Source organism: Haliaeetus albicilla, chromosome 20 (genome assembly GCF_947461875.1).
Source record: "Haliaeetus albicilla chromosome 20, bHalAlb1.1, whole genome shotgun sequence".
Classification (NCBI taxonomy): Eukaryota; Metazoa; Chordata; class Aves; order Accipitriformes; family Accipitridae; genus Haliaeetus; species Haliaeetus albicilla.
In genome coordinates, this window is record NC_091502.1 from 5,989,197 (window position 1) to 6,009,780 (window position 20,584).

The 20,584-nt window shown below is 39.8% G+C and overlaps 1 protein-coding gene across 4 annotated transcripts in view; it reads right to left on the reverse strand.

The window, feature by feature from the left end:
- Window positions 1–20,584, reverse strand: part of CDK8 (cyclin dependent kinase 8) — an 87,639-nt gene that overhangs the window by 53,275 nt on the left and 13,780 nt on the right. For 3 of the 4 annotated variants that reach the window (XM_069808113.1, XM_069808111.1, XM_069808114.1), the window contains exon 2: window positions 6,011–6,086. The exons of the other annotated variant lie outside the window; for it this stretch is intronic. In XM_069808113.1, coding sequence (XP_069664214.1) covers window positions 6,011–6,086 — 76 coding nt within the window. The remainder of the gene's footprint in view (window positions 1–6,010; window positions 6,087–20,584) is intronic. 4 annotated transcript variants of the gene reach the window in all.

Here is a 20,584-nt window from a genome sequence, read left to right on the forward strand (position 1 = left end):
TTCCGGCCAATTCAGGGAAGATTAATTCCAACTGCAACAGGGCAAAGAAAGCCCAAGCCTACACCCAGGGGAAGGCAGAGCCTACTGCACAACGAGAAACCAGCCAGCCAAGCCAAAATCCTTACAGCCTGCCAAAACAAAGCCAGAGAAAGAAACAGTGTCTCTCTCTCTCTCTTTAAAATCAAAGTGGGAGAGAAGAGCTATTCTAACTAACTGACAATATTATCAGAAGTACAAATGGGTATGAACTAGTCATGATTAATTTTGGCTTAAAGGCTGAATAATGTTTATTGAGTCATTACTAGAATGAGACTCAGGAACTGCTTTCAGAGATTCTTCTTTTCCTTACAAGTTTAACTTGTAGTTTGCTAAATTTTTGAAGGTGTGCTTTGCGTGTCTGCAAGAGCAGGAGAAGAATATGACAACTCCAGAGGTGTCATCCAATTCTATATTCAAAGTTTCTAAAAAAAAATTCAAATCACTATTCTTAGTTTCCTATCAAACACTGGAGCTCTACTCAAGTGCTTTAAACTTATTTAAGCTAAACCCTGAATTTTATTACACAAGTTCTTAAAACCCAAGTTGGCTTAGCTGCTATCCAGTAGATTGAAGATGTGTTTGTTTCAATGGAAATACAATTTTACAGTTTTATATTCTCATGACTCAGATATTCCACAGTACTAAACAAGAACAAAACACCTGCTGAAAGTACATGCTGTTTTCCTTTCAAGTGTTCAAATGAAAGCTTACAAAGGCAATGTAACAGAAAAAGTTGTAATACTGCTCACTCTAAGAATTTATTACGAAGCTGACAATACATTTTTGAAGCTCCAGTTCTTCAGACATACAGTGAAATCACTGCTTTAGCTTATTCTTTTGTTTTTATTTTTGAAGTCCTAAATGTTGCAAAAAAGAAGCCTGACAACACAAAATATCAAGAGAAAAAAAATGTGCATTTGTTTTTCACTTCTGTGATTTCCAAAACAAACGAGTCTTACATGATCACACATAAAAGTTAATCTTTATTAGCACCTCTTATGCCCAAACACATTCAAAGTATTAGAAGAGGTGTTATTAAAGGTTCTCGGAAAGCAAGGAGATGGATGAAGAATCCAGATGAGACAGACGCTGGATGTCAAGCTTGGTCAAATTCTGCTGTTCACAGAAAACATTATGATTCCTAAGGATGCCAATTCCTAACATTTAATCAGTATCTTTGTCCCACTTTCACAGAACCGAAAATAATACTACCCTCCCTTTATGCAAAAATCTCTCAAGAATACTGTTTGTAGCCCTGTAACTTAGCTCGGTAAAGTACTTGTCAGTCACAAGTTACACTTTACACACCCTACTACTATTAAATTAAAGCATTTAAGAGTCATTAGACTTGCCAAAGAGGGTCAAATCAAACATTTGTCTTCCTCAATACCTTGTCACCTTTCATGGAAAGACTGCTAAGAAACCATTACTTGTCTTCTGACATGAGGACTGTACTCATCTAAATGATTTCTGTGTTTAGTCGTGTGGGAAACTGCTTTCACTGTTAGTGTGGAAGAGACACGACACCCCCCAGAACCTGACGAACCTACACCCAAATACTGTTCCTTATCGCATAGCTGGTACAGGACCTCTTCCAGCAAGCTCACCGGGACAGTCATTTGTTCCTTCCCAGGGGAAGATGTTGAAGAGGGTGAAAGCCAGGGTGACAGAGCAGTGCAGAGGTGAGCAGGACTGCTCCGGAGGCTTTCCCTTTTGGGTAAGGGCAGCAGTCATCAACCAGCTGTCTCTGCTTATTCTCACACTGCCTGGGTACCGTCTGCCCGCTCCCTGCAAACCCGGCCAAGTTCCTGACAGAAGGAGAGCTGCACTGGGCCCTGAGCCTCCTGCCTGGGAGACAAAAATCAACACTCCCCCTTCTTTTGTTAACACTCAGACACGTGAACGTTAGGGTACAAGTCTGCGTTATACCCAAACTACCCCTGCAGGCTCCTACCGCTTCCCGTGAGTTACGTTAAGCAATGGCGTGACCAAAGGGTGGTTCAACTTGGGTTGCTCACAACAACAGAAAACTAAAAAGACTGTTCACTTCCCCTTCGGTGAAGATGAACTTCCTCATCCTATAGCCACGCTATCGCTAGATCCAACACAGAGGACATTGCCTTTTGTGATGACAGCCTGCATTTGTTACAATAGCAAACCACAAAATCCTAGGAATGCCCAAATGGCTCCAAGGCAGACCTAAAGAGTGGAAATGATCAGAGAAGCCAGCTACTTATTGTTCTGTAGTTTTCTGTCCCAGCCCCGGCAGACTCAAGGCTGTTCTAACTTGTACAAGCTGGCTATGGTGTTTGAAGGACACCACACAGACAGGAGACAGCCAGAGTACAGCATCATCCACCCCAGCTCTGCTCTGTCCCATTCAGCATTTCCATCACTGAGAGCGTCTGCCACCATATCTAGCTCTTCCTCTTCAAAGCCAAGTCAAAAACTAATGCTATCAAATAAAAATACTATGTGGTGGTTTTACATACAAGCAAGCTTTTCAGGGTTATTTCTGTCAAGCAAAGCAGGCACCAAAAAACCCAAAGCTACATGGAATTCCTGCAAAAAGTAAAAAAACCCAAACAAAAAAAAACAACCAAACAAAAAAAAACCCCCGAAAAACCCAACCCAAGCAGCTTCTCACTAGCCAAAAGAAGCACAGGCAAGTGAAGTACTTGCAAACCTGCTAAAACTGAATGAAAAATGCTAATCAATGAGAAAAATGTCAGAAAGTCACTTGATTACTTTAAAACCTAAGACTTCTGTATAGGAAACTGCCCAACCCAAAATCCTGAAGCTCTGTTTGAAGCCTGGTTAACTACACCAGCTTCCTACAGCCTTGAAGAATTCTCCTGCTTTGCGAACTGTGAAATAGTATTTGCTGCACTATTTCAGGTGGATAGGCTTTAATGACTTTCTTCCTTGTGATTAAATCAGAAGACAAGGAATCGGGTGTTTGGGCTTCTACATTTTTATAGAAATCTTCTCACCATTCTATCCCTCTGCTCTCCCATCTAATACAAATCCATTTCTTGGTATGATGACCTGGCAGTTTTTAGTGCCTGCTTAAATCCTCAGAAGTCCAAGTGCAGATCACAAAAAAGATACCCAGAATCCCAGGCAGTATACACGTCCGCAGAGAACAAGAGATGAGCAGCCAAATGTTCAGTTAAGGTTCTGGAAGAGGCAGGATTCACAAACACTTACCACGGTGGATGAATGGGAGAAAGATAAGCAAGAATATAACGCTACAACTATCTTGCCATTAAAGACACTGATTCAATTAGCATAATTCCCACAATTACTGTTAATTCTATCATTTAAACAAATGGTTCACATAAAATCATTGGGAAAAAAACCCTCTTATTTCAACAAAGTAAGAGACTAGCTAGGTTCTTGAACGTTATTAGGTCTACAGTTCTCATGCTGCAGGAAGAACTGAAATGTAGGAAGTCTTTCACATACATATATAGGTTGAGCTCACCACATAACTGAGTCTGCCATTTCAACTCAGGTCTCTGACCTAGTTCAAACCTTTCCCTGTAATTGATATATTTCAGTATTCAGTAATTATTTTCTTTTTCTGAAGATCTGACACTGTTCTTCAGCTCAGGTGTCTGCATCAAATAAACGTCTTAGAAGAGTAGGCTATGGGCATTTTTAAACATGTAAGTTACTCAATAATCCAAAACTGAAGTTAGTCATCATAAACAAGACAAAAGCCATTGCAGAGTTGTAAAAACAAGGGAGAGTTTCACCGGAATTTATATCAAACTGCACTCTTCCCAGATAGTCACGAAGTAAAATATACTAGCTTCAGCTCTCCAGAGAAACTGAAATGGATATACCTTATATGTAAACCAAGTCATCCTAGTTCCTCCTAATACCACCATGCTTGTAAAATGCATTAATTGGGGTAGTCCAGAATACCTTGTAACAAAGTGTGGCATTCAGCCTTGACTTTTTAAGTATGACAACAAATAATTTCATTAATTAGATGTATAGATGACATTTTAGGGTACAACACTGCTGATTAGCTCAGTAGCATTTTCATATATACATTACACATACTCACATAATCAATATAAACAGTGTGGCTATTATCCTCAATTTGATCCATCTCCATATGAGGTTCCTTTTTTTCCTTTTACAATAGTAATTGGTTGAAAGGGGGGGAAAAATTCTGTACAACAGAATTAAGATAAAGAACACATTTGGGGGAAAAAATTCTCCTGTTACCTCCAAACAGCAACATCAAAAGAATGGTAAGGAAAAGAAATTCAAAGCCTAGAAGTCCATGGTCAGTTATCAATTCAACTGCAGGAAAATTCAACCACAGTACCAGCAGTTGCAAGCCTGGAAGGATAACCAGAAGGAAAGTCAACAACAGCTCAAGAAATGTTGCTTCAGGTTACTCTTTCTACTATGCTTGCTTCTGGGCTCCACTCCCCTCTTTGCTCTCAATGCCTGCCTTCTTGGCGTCTCTGGTGTCTTCAGTATGTTCCCCTCTTTCCCCCACTAGCCCTGTCCCACCTGGGTTCTGTGTTTTACTGCTGCTCTCTTCAAAGGGTGCATGCTGCAGCAGCTCAGAGCAAGGAGAAAGCCTCCCCGCTTCTTGCTCCTCTTCCATCACTGCCGGGGACCCTGCTGCCCAAGAGGAATGACTACACAACACTCCAAGCCATGTAACGAGGCCAAATCCTTCCCAACTGCCAGCCAAGTTAGTGATTCTCTTTTAACAGATAGAAATTGGGTTAGGGTCATACCCAGAGCAGAGACACCTCCCTAACACCAGCCAAGCTTCTCCTGCCAAGCTCAAGCAGAACAAACTCTTCAAAATTCTCTAGGTAAATCACTGCAAAAAGACAAATAAAGAATTTTCGCAAACCCCTCTGAAATGGTAGCTGACACTTCCCAAAAGCATTCAGCCTGGAATAGTCACAGTATTTGGACAATTTCTGCCAAAATGGTTGAAATAAGCAAAATTTAAGACCCTGTTTTCAGCTCCTTTAGTTCGGAGTGGATGTCTACGACGGCAGGGAGGCTCAGCTTTCATCAATGGACAGGAAGAGCTTCTCCTGAAGAATATTCTTTGCGCTTCATTTTTTTTCACCTCACTCAGTTCAAAGGCTAAAGTGTTCAAAATCACAAAGCCAACTGGAAGTTGACAAAGTAGGAAAGCCTGGTACTCACTTCAGTCAATAAAAATGAAATTAGGCAGGTGTAGTTTTACACTCTTGAGGAATATGGACTGAAAATAAACTATTCGCTTCCCACACACACATCTAACATGCATTTCCTTTTAGTAAGCAATTTCAGTTGAAATGTTTCAAGAAAAATAAAGCCAAGCAGCAGTATAACATAAGAACGTACAACAGTTAAACTTCAGAATACCAGTTTTACCAGTATTTCCTTGTAAGACTGTCACAAACCATAACTAGACCACCTTATTCACCAGTTTCTAACAACATGGAATATACAAATATAAACCTGAGTAACTTAAGAAAAAGTTTGAACAATATCCATGGGTGTACTACAGCCTCTGAGGCAACAACAATGCCAGTTTATTTTGAAGTCTTCACTTAAATAGAAGCTAACATGTTTTAATCATTATGAGCCAGTAAGAACTAATCTCTTTAGGAAAATAACTGAAGTACTAGTGCAAAAGTCAGATCAAATATGTAATTTAAGCCACTGACTCTAATCATGCTTTTAAACTGCTGCATTTTAAGTTAATCTGCCCTGAGGCAGGCAGTAAATTGTAACTTTGAAACATCGTCATTTTTAGACAGCAAACATAACAGGTGTGCAAAATCTTCTATGACATTTGTACTTCTTTTGTATCTCTATGATAAAAATACAGCACCCATAGTAGAATAACATGATTCAGCAAACAAAAACCAGCATGCACTCAAATCAATACTTTTAATAAGTCTGTTTGCTAGTAGAAAGAACTAATGTTACTTACTGCTATTTCTCTGCATGCAGACATAGAAATTCCAGTACCTTCTATTTGCTTTAGCGCGTAATCTTTATCATCCTTCCTGTGAAAGAAGAAAATAAGTTTTTTTTTAAATTGCACCATGAATTCAAAGTGAGCTCTTCACCACCATTAAGAGGACAGTTTCTAATTAATAAAAATTCTGCATCTTATTTTCTTTTTATTCTTTCCTAGTTTAATGTCTGGATACCCAGCTAAACCATAAGCTAAGCACACTACCTTGATAAAGCTAAAATATAAATTTGCTCTCACTACATAAATAGGGATTTTTTGAAAAACTTTTTTTTAAGTGCAATGATCGACATCTCTCCCATTCCTTCCTTCTCTTTAGAAGAAAACAAAGCAAACATTTAATACATACTAGAAATACATCTAGCTAGGGCTACATCTCCCATAAATGCATTACTCTGGGACACGGTAAGTCTCCCCCCTATTTTAATGAATTCTTGAGTAGCCCAGAAGCAGCATCACAGTAACATCTTCTTTCCTCTAGGTCACAAAAAGTGCCCTGAAGTTTTGTTCCTACCAAACTAATAAAACTACCAAGATTAATAAAAAACCCACAAGGTATCTGTGCAATCTGAAGAATCCAGAGAAATGTTTGTTCAGCTTTAAACATGTATAACACTTAAAAACAACACCACCACCCCCTCATACTTTAGTCAGTATGTACTTTACAGTCATTTATTTAAAATGCAAGCCTATTAGTAACTCCAGCTACCAAAAGCAAAACGAAGAAGAGAGAACACTGCAGCAAAAGATGACACTGAACTCTTGCCCACGCTCAGTCTCAAAGAGCTCAAACGTTTAAGAGATGGAGGGCTTGTCCTTCCCACTTGTGGGCTGGCATCCACAGCGCTCCTGGGGGACACGGTACTTAACAGTATTGCCTTCAATATTTGGAGCACTCATATAGCCCCAATCTCCAAGTTACATAAGAATCCTTATTAATTTTTAATGAATCCAGCTTTCACAGCTGTTAAGAGCCACCTTGAAAAAAATGCAACTCAAACATCCTAAAGGCAAATAAAACAAAACTCTAGTTAAGCATTTAAAATGTATGCGCTTGTTTCCTCCAGCTCTCACTAAACGTTTGCAAGGCTTTGAATTACTGTATTTCTACCAGAAACACAGTTTCCCCTATTCATAACTACCTATTTAATCCCTCAAATTGTCAGGTTCTTTCCAAGAGATTTTTCATTGGGTTCAAAGACAACCCACTGTTAGCAATAACCTTTCAAAACAGAGGAGAGAGGAAGAAGTGGGAAATTAACGGACAAAATCTGAACACAGTTAATGAGGAGGAAGAATGAAACAGCAAGTGGGCGAGAGCAGATTTCAGTAAGAGGGTAATTACATGGATTCAGCAAGATAAAAGAGGGTAAAAGATACGGGATCTGACACAAATGGGGGGGGGGGGGGGGAGAGTAAGGAGGACAACAACAGAAGGCATTAAAAAGCTTCCATATAATAAACCCCTAAAACTTCCCAGTCTGGAAGAGAAAGAGCCAGTGCTGAGCACAAACTCATACATGACCAAAACAAGGTGTGAGTAGGGAACAATCCCCTATTTCTCACCCTAGAGGAAAACAAGTTCCATGAAGCCTGAAAACAAGAAACCATTATGGTATTAAATACATAATCAAACTGTGCAACTCATGATGAGATAATATTATAGGGATCAAAAGGATAAACAGATTTCAAATCAAATTACACAAATTTATGGTGTGTAGGGGAGTTATGGACCACTCCATGAGCAGCTACAGCTCCATGAGCACCAATCTGCTTTCCAGCACTGAGATTTCCTATGCTGCTGACAGAAAAAGATACAGGGAAATTTTCTCAGCTAAAAATCATTTTACCCTCTCTCTGCCTTAGCTAGCAATGGCTCACGGCCATTACTGGATACAAATATGAAGCAAAATGGATTGGACCAGAGGTTATTCTCACTGCCCTATGTGCTCATCTACTTAGTTTTCAAGGTGCTTGGAGAGATCCCTATTTCAGGGGAAGTGCTATCACACAACTGCTACTGTTACAAGCATCACCACCGACAGAATAGGGAGCAAAATGGGTCAGGCTAAAGGTTATTCTCATTGCCCTGTTGCTTATCCGCTTAGATTTCAAGGTATTTGAAGGAGAACTCAGTATAACAAGAAGTGCTACCATACAACTGGTATTATTTCAAGCCTTTCTGGTAGCACTGTCTACAATGAAGCCTGCCTTACATTTAAGATTGTACAACTATTTTTTAATCGGTCAATTTTTTGCCAAATTAAGTCTGGACTAAAATTTTCCATACCAGATGGCAGACTTTCTCTGGAAAATTTTAGAAAAAACATTTCAGCTGTTTCATAGAACAAAACTGGAAGAACACACTTTCAGTTGTGTATATTAACCCTTTTAAAATCATTGCTTTAATGCTGAAATTTAACAGGGTTTAAGAACGTACCATTTGGTCTCCTCAAAACAATGGATGAAATAAGAAGTCTCTTGAAAATTAATCTTCTCACGTTAAACGGCAGTTAAAGAGTTGAGATCCAGAGATCCCAAGCCCAACCTTGCTTTGCCCTTATAGCAACCCCAGGCTGCAGGGAATTAACCACTCGCTCGTTTGCTCTGCTCTGGTGCTGCATGCAGGAAAAAAGAGCAAGCAGCCTCTACCTTGCCAACCTATCCAAGTAGTTTAGCAGAAATGCAAGCATGGTAAAAAGAAGAAAAAAACCCCTACAATTTAGGGATAAAGCACATTTTTAGCACCACACTACACTCTCCTCCAGAACCTGGAAAAACAACCTAAGGCTTCCAAGACTTAAATTCTCTGAATCGTGCACACACAGTTGAGATAAAAAATAATAAACCAATTCTTAACCCTCTCTAACATCTGTTCTGCACTGAGGCTGGTAACACACCACAGTTACCCATTACACCACTAGTACCAGCTCCTACTTCTACCTTTGAGCCAAGTGAGATTTTCTTTATAAAACTTAGTGTAATTTCTTGGGAACCAAGGGAACTGGGGGAATATTTTTTGAAGGGAGTGGTAAGAGTTTACAAAAGTGTTATGAAGCCAAAAGAGAGGCCAGAGTGACCAAACTTATTCTACAAAACTTCCAAAAATATTTTGCCAATAGTCTGTTTAGAATCATAACACAGCCCAAATGGCTTCCCTATGGTTTTGGATATGGGCAATTTCCTTCTCTGAAGATAAAGAGATGTTCAATGCCAAGATGGGAAAAAGCAAACAATAAGAAAAAATAAAAGGGAAAAAAACCTGTTTATAAACATCTTCCACAGCCAACTGTAAGTAACAAAATTGGCCACTTAACAGCTTGCATTTTAAAGGCGCAGTAAGACTCAAAGCATAATGCAACTAAATTTCTTCCTTCTAACAGAGAAGTCCTGTTGGGAAAACCTGTCCACTTTCTCTGCTGGCCAGGAATGAGATGTCAAGTAACGTCAGCAGCTCCTCCACCTACCAGCAGGCTTAGAAAACCTCGTCAATCTGCAAACTTATTTTCCTACCAATATATTCATACTTTCCTGCACCTCAGTAGGCTGGCATCTTGAACACATTAATACTCCCCACTAAGTAACAGGCAGTTGTGAGAGCGGTAAGAATAAGAAAACTCACTTCGTACACGGGTGCTGGAAATAGCAGTATTTACCGTAGCCACGCGAAAACTACATAACCTTGCATTAAAATGTCATTTCCTCAGAGAGACAACATTAACATCAGAGGCATAAACTTGGGGAAAAAAAAAAAAGGGGGGGGGGTAGCTGCAACATCACTTCCAGTGGAGTTTAATGACAAGAACAAATAAATATTCCTGCAAAATCACCATAAAAGAGCATAACTACCTAGTGTTGTTGTTACAGCTTGAATAAACTAAAACAAAAACCGCCATCTTAGAGGGAATTAAGCTATTATTGTAATGCTGCTTCAAAATATTAATTTTTTAAAAGTTCTGCTGAATCTGGAAGTACAACAGCACCCTAAGAGACACACAGTCTATCTGAAAAAAACTAAAATCAAAAGGAGTAGGAACAGATGCCTGCTGAATGTGAGCACATTGCAAACCTTTAGTATTAAAATGCCTGGTATTTCTACTCTTTATTTAGAAGGATACTTTAAGCATAAATATGTCAGCAAGTGGGAGAAAATATCCTACACACGGAGAAAAAGGAGGCTTATTACATAAAAGGTAGTTTTAAAAAAAAAATCAGTTCTACTGTTACTTCATCTCACATATCATGTTTTATAGAACCGTACTGGCACAACACTAGAATATATCCTCTATTCAGATCACTAGAGCAGTTTAAAATTCAATTGAGTAATAAAAACGGCAGAATAAAGTAACAAAACCTTAAAATCAGTGGTAATAATTCTAAATTCACATTACAGTTAAAAAAAAGATCTCATTCAAAATTAACAGGTCACAATTTAGGAATAGTTTTGTCTTTATAAACAAGGAAATGTAAAACTTGACTGTAGTTAAACATTTGAGGGAAATAGGCTCTACAGTCTTACAACTACCACAGGGAACTGTAAATGCAGCATCTCTTCTACAGAAAACTCTAAGGAATCTGTTAATTGTTTACGGTTCTTATTCCCTAAAGAATACGAAAAGCCTGATAATTAAAAGATAAGCCTACCAATGAAACACATGGTGGTTGTTTTTTTTTTAATTCTACCCTTGAGAATTCCATTAACATCAATAGTAGTCACAGTAACAGATCGTGAGTAAGCACAACTGTCACACTACTGCTGGAGTGATTCAGCTTCAGCAGTACTAACTCAAAATTCTCTGAATACGTTAAATACAGCATTTTGATTTTACTAGCTGAAAATTAATTTGTGCTGTAGAGCACCTTCGCTTTGAACAACTCACCTAGATGAACACTGAGTAACTCCAAGCCCTAAACTGTACAAACAGTAGCACATCTTCACTATTAACAGCAAAATACGGCCAGGCGCTTTCATTCGGGCTAGGGAGCCAGGTAAGGCAATAATACGAAATCCTTATTACCTACCAGAATGTCATGCAAGGAAATAGATGAATCAGAGGTTTTATTATAGTCTACTTGTAAGTATCAGAATAGTGTTCAACAGTAAAGATTTAAACTACAAGTGAAGAGAAAGATAACATGAAGTTAAACTGTGGCATTCCCATTAGTTTTCTTTGTCGCTCCTCTCCTATGTGTTTTACTGAAATTTAACATAACAAATACAAGGACACGCTCCACGTGTAGATTTGAGGTGGACAGAGGAACTTAGCAAAACACAGCTATAGGTTACAATATGAAAATAAAACACTTACGACAGCAAATTATTACATTTAGGAGACTTGGCATTTTCACTCTGTGGCATCATCCGCTGCCTCCTCCCCCAAGACACAGTAGTGTTATTTTTTGGTTTTGTTTTTAAATCAGATTTTTAAAAAAATTAAAATCACCCTTGCCACACATGACATCCAGTGAAGCCTACTGGAAGAAGTAGTAATTCTGTTCTTTGGAAGCATATGAATACACAAATGCAAATTTTGAAGCTGAAAGGTTTTATACATTTATACTAAATGCCAATGTTGTATACACAGCAGACACTTACACACCCACCAAAACAATGCATCATTTTCCAGAAAGCACAGCAAGTTGAGGGCAGCCTCACTTTTGTGAGTACCCACTCAAATGATGACTTGGAAGGATAGAACCTCTGTTTCCTCTTTCAACACCACACTCATGGCACCAAATAGTCTTGCCAGAATAAGATATTTATACCATGAGTTGTATTTATATTTGCATTTTGCACCTATTAACTACCAACCCAGAAAATGGGCATGGTGGAGAACCAAGTGACAAAGGGCACAAAAGAAGCTGAGGTTCTCGATGCCCTCTTGGCACTGGTTTTCACATCACAGTCCACTTGCACAACTACCACGCTCCCAAGGCTAGTGGCACAGTCCTGGTGGAAGGAAGTAGAGGAAAATCAAATTAGGGATGACTTCAGCAAAGTGGACAGACACACGCACAAGTCCACGTGACCGGGTGGGCTGCATTCAAGGGTGCTTAACAGAGCCGGCAAATGTCATTGCAAAACCACTCTATCATCTGCGAAAGGTCACGGTGATCATGGCAGACTCCTGACAATTAGAAAAGGGCAAGTATCAGGACCCTCTTTGAGAAGGGCAAAAGGTTCAATGATATTATAGGCCAATCAGCCTAACCTCAGTCCTTGAAAAGGTTATGCAGCAAACCCTCCTGGGAAGCTATTTTCAGGCCCATGAAGGAAAAGAAATGACTGGAAACAGCTGGCAAGGATCTTCCAAGGGTGAGCTGTGCCTCATCAACCTCATTGTCCTATACAATGAGAGGAGTAGCTCTATAGACAGTGGAAAAGCAATGGATGTTACACCGGCCTTAGCAAAGCTTGTGACATGATCTCATAGCATACTCACAGCCAAATTAGAGAGCTTGGACAGCTGAACTACAGAACAGATGAAAAAAATCGATTGGACTGCCAGACTTAATTGGTTGTAATCAATGGTACAAATCCAACAGGCTGCCAGTTACTAGTGCATCCCTCAGGGGCAGATACGGGGCCTGATATAACATCTTCATTAATGAAAGGACAACAGGATGGAAGGCATCCTCAGCAAATCCACAGATGATGCTAAACTGGGGACAATGGTTGATGCACCGAGGAACTGAGTCGCCGTTTGGACAGACCTCAACAGACAGGAAAAATGGGCAGACAAGAACCTCAGAAAGTTCAAAGACGAGTGCAAAGACCCGTCTCTATTTTGGAATAACCCCACGCAACGGGACACACTGTCAAAGGGGTCAAAAGCAGCTTTACAGAGCAAGACCTGGGCGTCCTGGGGACAAGCTGAACATGACACAGCAACGTGCCCCCATGGCAAAGGCAGCCAGCCAAATCCTGGGCTGTATTAGCAAGAGTGTACCCAGCAGGTGGAAAATGATGATTATTCGCCTACATTCAGTACTGTGAAACTACATCTGGGAGCTCCATATTCAGTCTTAGGCTTTCCAGCACAAGAAAAACACTGACATACTGAGCAAGTCCAGCAGAGCAGCAGGAGTCTGAAGTACGTGACACGTAAGGAGAGGCTGAGAGCGCCAGGTTTGTTCAGCCTTCAGAGAAGACCAAGGAGGGATCCGATCGCTGCCTTCAGTCAGCTCATGGGCTGGTACAGGGAAGGAGTCAGACTCTTCTTGGAGGTGCCCAGCAAACTGATGAGAGGCAGCAGTCACAAATGGCAAAAAGAGAAATTCCAATTAGGTAGCATGAAGGAAAAAAACCCCCATGGCTAGTCAAAAAGTATAAGAGATTTGACAGATTTCTCCGTGCTAAGAGATATCTAAAACTCAGCTGGGTAAAACCCTGAGCAGCCTGAGCTAATTTCAAAGTTGGTCCTGCTTTGAGTGGAAGGTTGAACCAGATGGCCCTCTAGAGATCCCTTCCAACCTGAAGTACTCTATGTGGGATTGTAAAATAAACTACATTGTTTATTACTCCTCTCAGACTGTAAAGAGTTTCACAGCTGTCTAGTACATTCATTATATATTTTCAAGACACATAGCTAATTCTTAATACTGTTTTCCATGTCTGACAACATTTCCAAAACTTAGGTAGAAAAGAACAGGGCAAGTCTGGATGCATAAATACATAACTTTGAGGACCATTTACTACAGAGAAATGTAAAACTTTTCATTTTCAATGTAATTTAGATTAGTGTGAGGACACAACTTTGAATTTCATGTCTTATTGGAACGCTAATCTTTCTTTATTCAATATTTAGAGTTTGTTCTAGTATTTGCAATGTGTGCAGTGGTAGCTGTCTCCAAGGAAATTATTCTGTGACTCGTTGTAAAACTAAAGCAATGCACAGATACCGCTACTTGCAAGCAGCATAAAAAAGAAACCCAAAGGTTACATTTATATGAAAAAGAACAAGCCTTTAGAATTACATTTTTCCTCAATAATATAAATACTGGTATCTGAACCTCCAGATCTTAGTACAGTCTGCAGGTGATTTGTATGGATTCCACACAAACCAAGAATAAATTCACCCTACCTACTGGATTTCAATGGCTTTCACGTACATTCCACAAACTTCCAATGTGCTTTGTGCTTACACACAGAAAACCACGGAGACCTAACAAAACCCCTTCACCCCTAAAGGAAGTTGACTTATGTCCCCCAAGACCGTTGCACCCCAACAAGATAAACGTTTTCTAGAAGTGGACACTAGAGCACTGTACTGGTTTTGGCTGGGATGGAGTTAGTTTTCTTCATAGTAGCTCCTATGGGGCTACATTTTGGATTTGTGACCAAAATCACACTGATAACACACCCATGTTTTACTTATACCTGAGCAGTGCTTACACAGTGTCAAAGTCTTTTCTGCTTCTCCCCCCACCCCACCAGAGAGCAGGCTGGGGGGGGGGGGGGGGCCACAAAAAGTTGGGAGGGGACACAGCCAGGACAGCTGACCCCGACTGGCCAAGGGATATCCCAGACTATACGATGTCATCCTCAGCAATAAAAACTGCAGGGAAAAGAAGGAGGAAGGGTGGGCATTCGGAGTGATGGCGCTTGTCTTCCCGAGTCCCCGTTAGGCGTGATGGAGCCCTGCTGTTCTGGAGATGGCTGAACACCTGCCTGCCCTTGGGAAGTGGGGAATGAATTCCTTGTGTTGCTTTGCTTGTGTGCACGGCTTTTGCTTTCCCTATTAAACTGTCTTTATCTCAACCCACGAGTTTTCTCACTTTTACCCTCCTGATTCTGTCCCCCATCCTACCACAGGGAGCGAGTGGCTGCGTGGGGCTGAGCTGCCTACCAGGGTTAAACCTCAACAAGCACATCCAAGATATACAGCTTTTATAACTGAAGAATGCACCAAAGTATTGTTTAGTCAGGTTTATAGTCACAGTCCAGCTGACTGAGACTGAAAAAAGTTCCAAATTGTAAAACATCTAAATGCATGAAACCCAGTGGTTATCATTGCATACATTTAAATGTACAAAGCTGGACAGGTATAGCTGTGCAGATTGAGATATAACAGTTCTGTGAGGATAGAGGGTAACAGCCAAATAGCAAAGACTGTGTGCATCAGCAGAAAATAAACTGCATAGGAAAAAAATTGGTACTAACAACTTGGCACACAGGCTGAGAAAATTGCATTATAAGCACCCAACTTCCCAGAAAGCACATTTTAGGTCAAAACTTTTGTCAAACTAATTAGTACACACAGTAAGCCTGATCGTTGACATTGTATCCTCAGGTAAACCCAAAATAACGAGCAAAATCTTACAAATCATTCTCTAAAAAAGTAAGTATCTGAGCTAACAGTGATGCAATGATAACCACTTCATCCTTTTGTAATTCCATTTTTACAAAACCCGCTGGGTTTCATACATTTAAATGTTTTACAATTATGTTGATAAAAAGAACTGAAAACTAACAGTGAAGTTTTGCACAATAGCTTGCTTTGAGTCAATGGTTGGCTTTCGAAAGAACCCCATCTTCATCCACACACACACTCCTGTCCTTTGCGCTAGAGCCCAGGCACTCATTTGCAGATGGAGATGAGCTTATTCACAGAGTGGAAAAGTATTTCCAATTTTTTATTTGGTACACTTTCTGCCACATTAGTGAGCTGAAGTGGCCTGCTGAATGCTCAGATGAGCACTGGAGCTATCTAAAGGCAGAGAGCAGTCATAGCAGAAGCACAGTGGTTTCTGCCCACATTCAGGATGAAGTTATTTTATCTTCTAACTAGTACTTTCTTTCCACGTCAGCTTGATGCAGTACACTCACCTTTGCCAGAAAGCTGCAGTTAAATGCTACACCCACTGCAGAAATAATTCTGTTCACTGGAAAAAACTTACCATAGCTAAAGAAGTAGATTTTCTCAAAATATGGGAACAATATAAACTAGATTTATGCCCTTCACTTATAGCTTTTTGAGGGTCACTAAAGTTATTTTACTTTTACTGATGCTCTATGCATTATATATATATATATATAATTTCCCAAATGAGATTATTCTAAAAATACCTAATTTTCCAAGGGCCACTTTTTATTGGGTTTTGTGAGCAAACAAAAAACACATTTCAGTTATATTGGCTAAAACAAGTTGGATAAAGTAAGACCAGAAGATAAACATTAGCTCAAATTGCTGCTTCTTCATTTGGCTGAACTTCAAAACATTTTGAAAAATGGCATAGTCCTATAACATGCATTAAACCTACACAAGAGAGGTTAACATTATCTTCTCTCTTATAAACTGCCTGCTACACAACCAAAGCATGACTATTTTTAAAAGTTCAGATTTATTCAAGCCCAGAGTATTTAAATGTATTTACAACCAGCTTAAACTTTATCCCATCATAGATTGTAGCTTGTTCCTTTCACAGAAGAAATCTGCCAAAAATCAGATAAAAACCCAGATTCTGTCATGAAAGCCTCTTATGTATTAATAAATGAGAACGGATCATGAAGAATGCAACCCAGTCAGAAAAGCTGGGAGTCCGAGCTACTTTGTCAAGGATTTCAGCTAAAATGAGTAGTTCACAACTATTCTTCTCTCCTCTACAAAGTTACCTGCGAAGACTTTCCAGGAAGAGGTGAAGAGAACAGTTGGTACTAGTTAATCAACAGATGAGGATAAATACAGTTCATAAAGCAGCGCGACTTCTTCTGTATTTGCGCTTGCACTAGAATGGCACCTCGCACCCATTCTAATGCGGCTGCCACCATCGGTACGTGCTTTACAGTTTCACACACTTGTAACAGTGCTCACTCCCAAACGGGAAATTTCAGACTGCTTCCATATTTCTACAGTAGTAAGTGTTATCTACTTTTTCTCTAACTTCAAACATGAGATATGCAAGGAAGATATGAATCAAAAAAAAATGCGTGGAAGCACATTCAAAAAAATACGTAGCGAGCAACTGTCTAGACTCAGCTGGAGCTGGACGGGGAGCCTGCAAACAAGGGAGCATCCCTGCCGCACCAGACCTCCGCACACGACCGGGAGCAGAGCCGCGCTGGCACGCGGGTTTAATGAACGACCCGAGGCAGCGGGTGGGAAGGGGGAACAGCCAGCACACCCCCCCGTCCACACCACCGACCACCTCGGGAGTCGGTGCTGGTCCAGACCCACGCAACAGCAGCTTGCGCAACCCTGAGGAGCCGTCGTCTTCTCCAACAGGTACATTTCCAAGGGCTCGTCCTCGTTTTCGTAGGTGTTGCTGATGGGCAGGGGCTCTCAAATGATACTAGTACGTAACTATTATCAGGAAGACCAGCTACATCTTGCCTGGTTTCACAGCAGAATATGACAAAAATAGAATAAAGATTAGTGTAAGGCAAGAAAAAAAAAAAAAAAAGCACCCCATCCTTCATCTCCTTAGGTTCCTTTTCCTTTGTGTTTAAACAGTTCCAGAGCAACTACAAGCGAACAATACGGTGGAAATCCAGAACCCCAAATTTTAATTTCACCTTAAGATAATAGTAGTTCTGGATACCAGACAAAGCAGAAATGTGTCAGGACGAAAGCACCACTACATGCTTGCTCTAGTTTTGCTTCACTTCCTAAGGATATGCTAGAGTTAACTGTCAAAGACAGCTGGATAGGCCTTTCATACGAACTAGAGCAACCACTCCCATTCATCAATACAGCCCTTAATTTTATAAAGACGTGCCATAGATTACAGCTACATCAAGTTTCAGTCAATGCGCTGTATGATTACGCTAAGTTTTGGTGAGCCTTAGGAAGTGTTTGCACAGTCATATCATTAAATTTAAATAAATTGCAAAACTCAGAGAAGTTCACAGAAACGTCATATTTAATTTTAACTACCCTGCTGTTCTCTCCTCTCCCTCTTTTTCTTCCAGAGAGGTAACACAAATATATCACTATCTTAATGCAAGGCAGAGATTATCTTCAACTTTGTCAGTAATTTCTAGCTGAATTAAAATTTAACTTAAAGAAGGACTAATAGAAAGATCATGTTTTAATGTAAATACTAAACAACCTAGCAGAAGAAAAAATTTAAAGACTTATCTCTAAGGTAATATTTCAACAGATTTGCATGGTTAGGGTTTTTCTGCCTTTTAAAGATATGTACATGATGCACAAAAAAAGCAAACAGGTAAAAGCATATTCCAAAACGGGGGGGAAAAAGCCAGTTTGTGCTCTTTCTTGTTGCTATTCGCCCCCCTCCTCAGAAATATACATTTTATCCTGAAAGTAATGCTTCAGCGTGACTAAGTCTTGCTAACACTGCAGTACGCCATTTTTAGATAGGGTGTGCTTTAAGAAAAAGACAAAAAAAACTCCTTTACAAAAGGATAGAAGAGTACAAGGAACTCAGTTTGTGACTGAAGCATGTTTCATGGACTTGGATCTAAATTTACAAGATGTCACATAAAAATAAAAAGCCATATTACTCACCACAGTGCTAACACAAAGAAATTATTGCAGGGGAAGATGCACTACCAGAACTGAATTTATTAAGGGTCTAACTCAGGCATTCATAATTTTTCCATCCCCAGAATACTTAAATGGCAAGATTGCTGTGCCAGAACAGCATCATTACTCTTATCAGATAGCTTATGCTGAGAATATTTTCTACTTCAAAACAAATCCTTCAGTAATCAGACCTTTTCATGGGTAAAGAAAAGGTCATTTCCACAGCTAGAGGAAAAACCATCAACAACAAGCCAATAAACACTTGGGCTTCTGACACTACGAGGTGAATGGCAATTACCGATTCGCTTCATTCCTTTTGTTCTTTCATTTTTTTTAAATTAACACCTTTCGCCATAACATGTAGTTTGGCAATAAGTTCAAAGTAACCAAGTAAATTCAATGATACACTGTACATGTGGTTCTTCTGATCTAAGAATTTGCTGCTGTGGAAAGAAAAGCCTTGACTCCTCTGCCAGCTCTGATCTGTGCCACACTCCTCCATGATGATTCACCTCCTGCATTTGGCAAAAAGTTATCCACTTCTTTTTTCCTGGGTTAACAATTTCTGTTAGCCTCCAGTGGGGTATGATGAGTATCAAAACCAGCACTAAGTGTGCAGTAAGAACAAAAGACAACAAAAGAATGGGTAGAGGAGAGAGAAATGGAGGAGAAAAAACAAGATGCCACTCACTTCACTCCCTGCTTTTTAGTGGTGGTGAAACCACGTAATTGAAGAAAAAAAATATAATTAATTTAAAACCAAACCAACTCCCCCATCTAGCCCTGCAATTAACTCCAGAGCAGAAGTTCCACAGAAGCAAGAATCCCTGGGATTTGATTAAGTATCTTCTCCTCCCTTCTCCCACAAAATTGTAATTTGACAGCCAGCCTAAAAACCAAAGTTTTAAAACCACAAAATTATGAAGATTGCTCCTATGAGGAGACTAGTTGATGGGCAGCAATACCCCACTCCAGAGTCAAAGCTTCATGCTGCTTTATTAAAGGACATGGCAGTCTTAGCAGTACTTTTATGTAAAGCAACACAAATTCTCTATAAAGGAGAAGATTGCTGTATTTCATTTGCACTTTCCTCCTCTCAAATAGCTCTTAAGTCACCTCAATATTTGTACCACTTCAGAAACTAGAAGTTGTAGAAAGACAGCACAGCATTTCAAAGCATCTGTTCTGAAACACAAACAACAAACAGGGTTAAAGCACTGGTCTAAACTTCAGAAAACCATGATTTCATTGGGTAACTTCTATTTTTGGTACATTTTTCTTCAGTAGTCAAATCTGTGAAATTATATGGTTTACATGGAGGAAACAGCATATTTGCTGCTTTGAAAAAAACTTTTATGATGAGAAGCTTTTCAAGTCACAAATTCGCCTAACAGTGACAAACATACTACTGTAGGAGCTACAGGTTCATAGATTATATTTTCTTATTTAATAGCCCTTAACAGATTTATCTTTCATAAATGTATGCAGTCGCTGAACAACTGTTTCCTATCTTCTCAATGACACTCAGGATTTCAGAGACTCTCCCTATCCCTCACTCTCACACACAGAAGAGTCCTTGTCTATGGCAATGACTTAAATTTTCATAGACACTGCTCCACGTTTCTGAGTATCCTTGTTGGCCCTCCTTAGGTTTATTATACCCTGCATGGGATGAAGGGATTAGAAATGCCTACAATACTGAAAATAGGATTTAAAGCAACAATGACACCATGTTTTGTGCTCCACTCCATTGGTAGTTAAGTCCTGTGATTCTCCCTGCTTTTTAGCAATTACTTGCACTGAGCTGGCACTTTCACAAAACTGTCATTTTGAACTCCAATATCTTTTTCTTAAATAATAAATTCAGAGGCTACCGTCGTGTGAGTAAAGAAAGGCCCATTTTCTTATACGTGTCACTTCAAATCAATGAGTATGATCTATTATTGGAGAACTTTCTGATATTGAGGGCCAAGCCTGCACAATCAGTCCTTGCCTTCACTATCCCAAGTAGCACCCACTCATCAGCAAAGCTGTTGCCCAA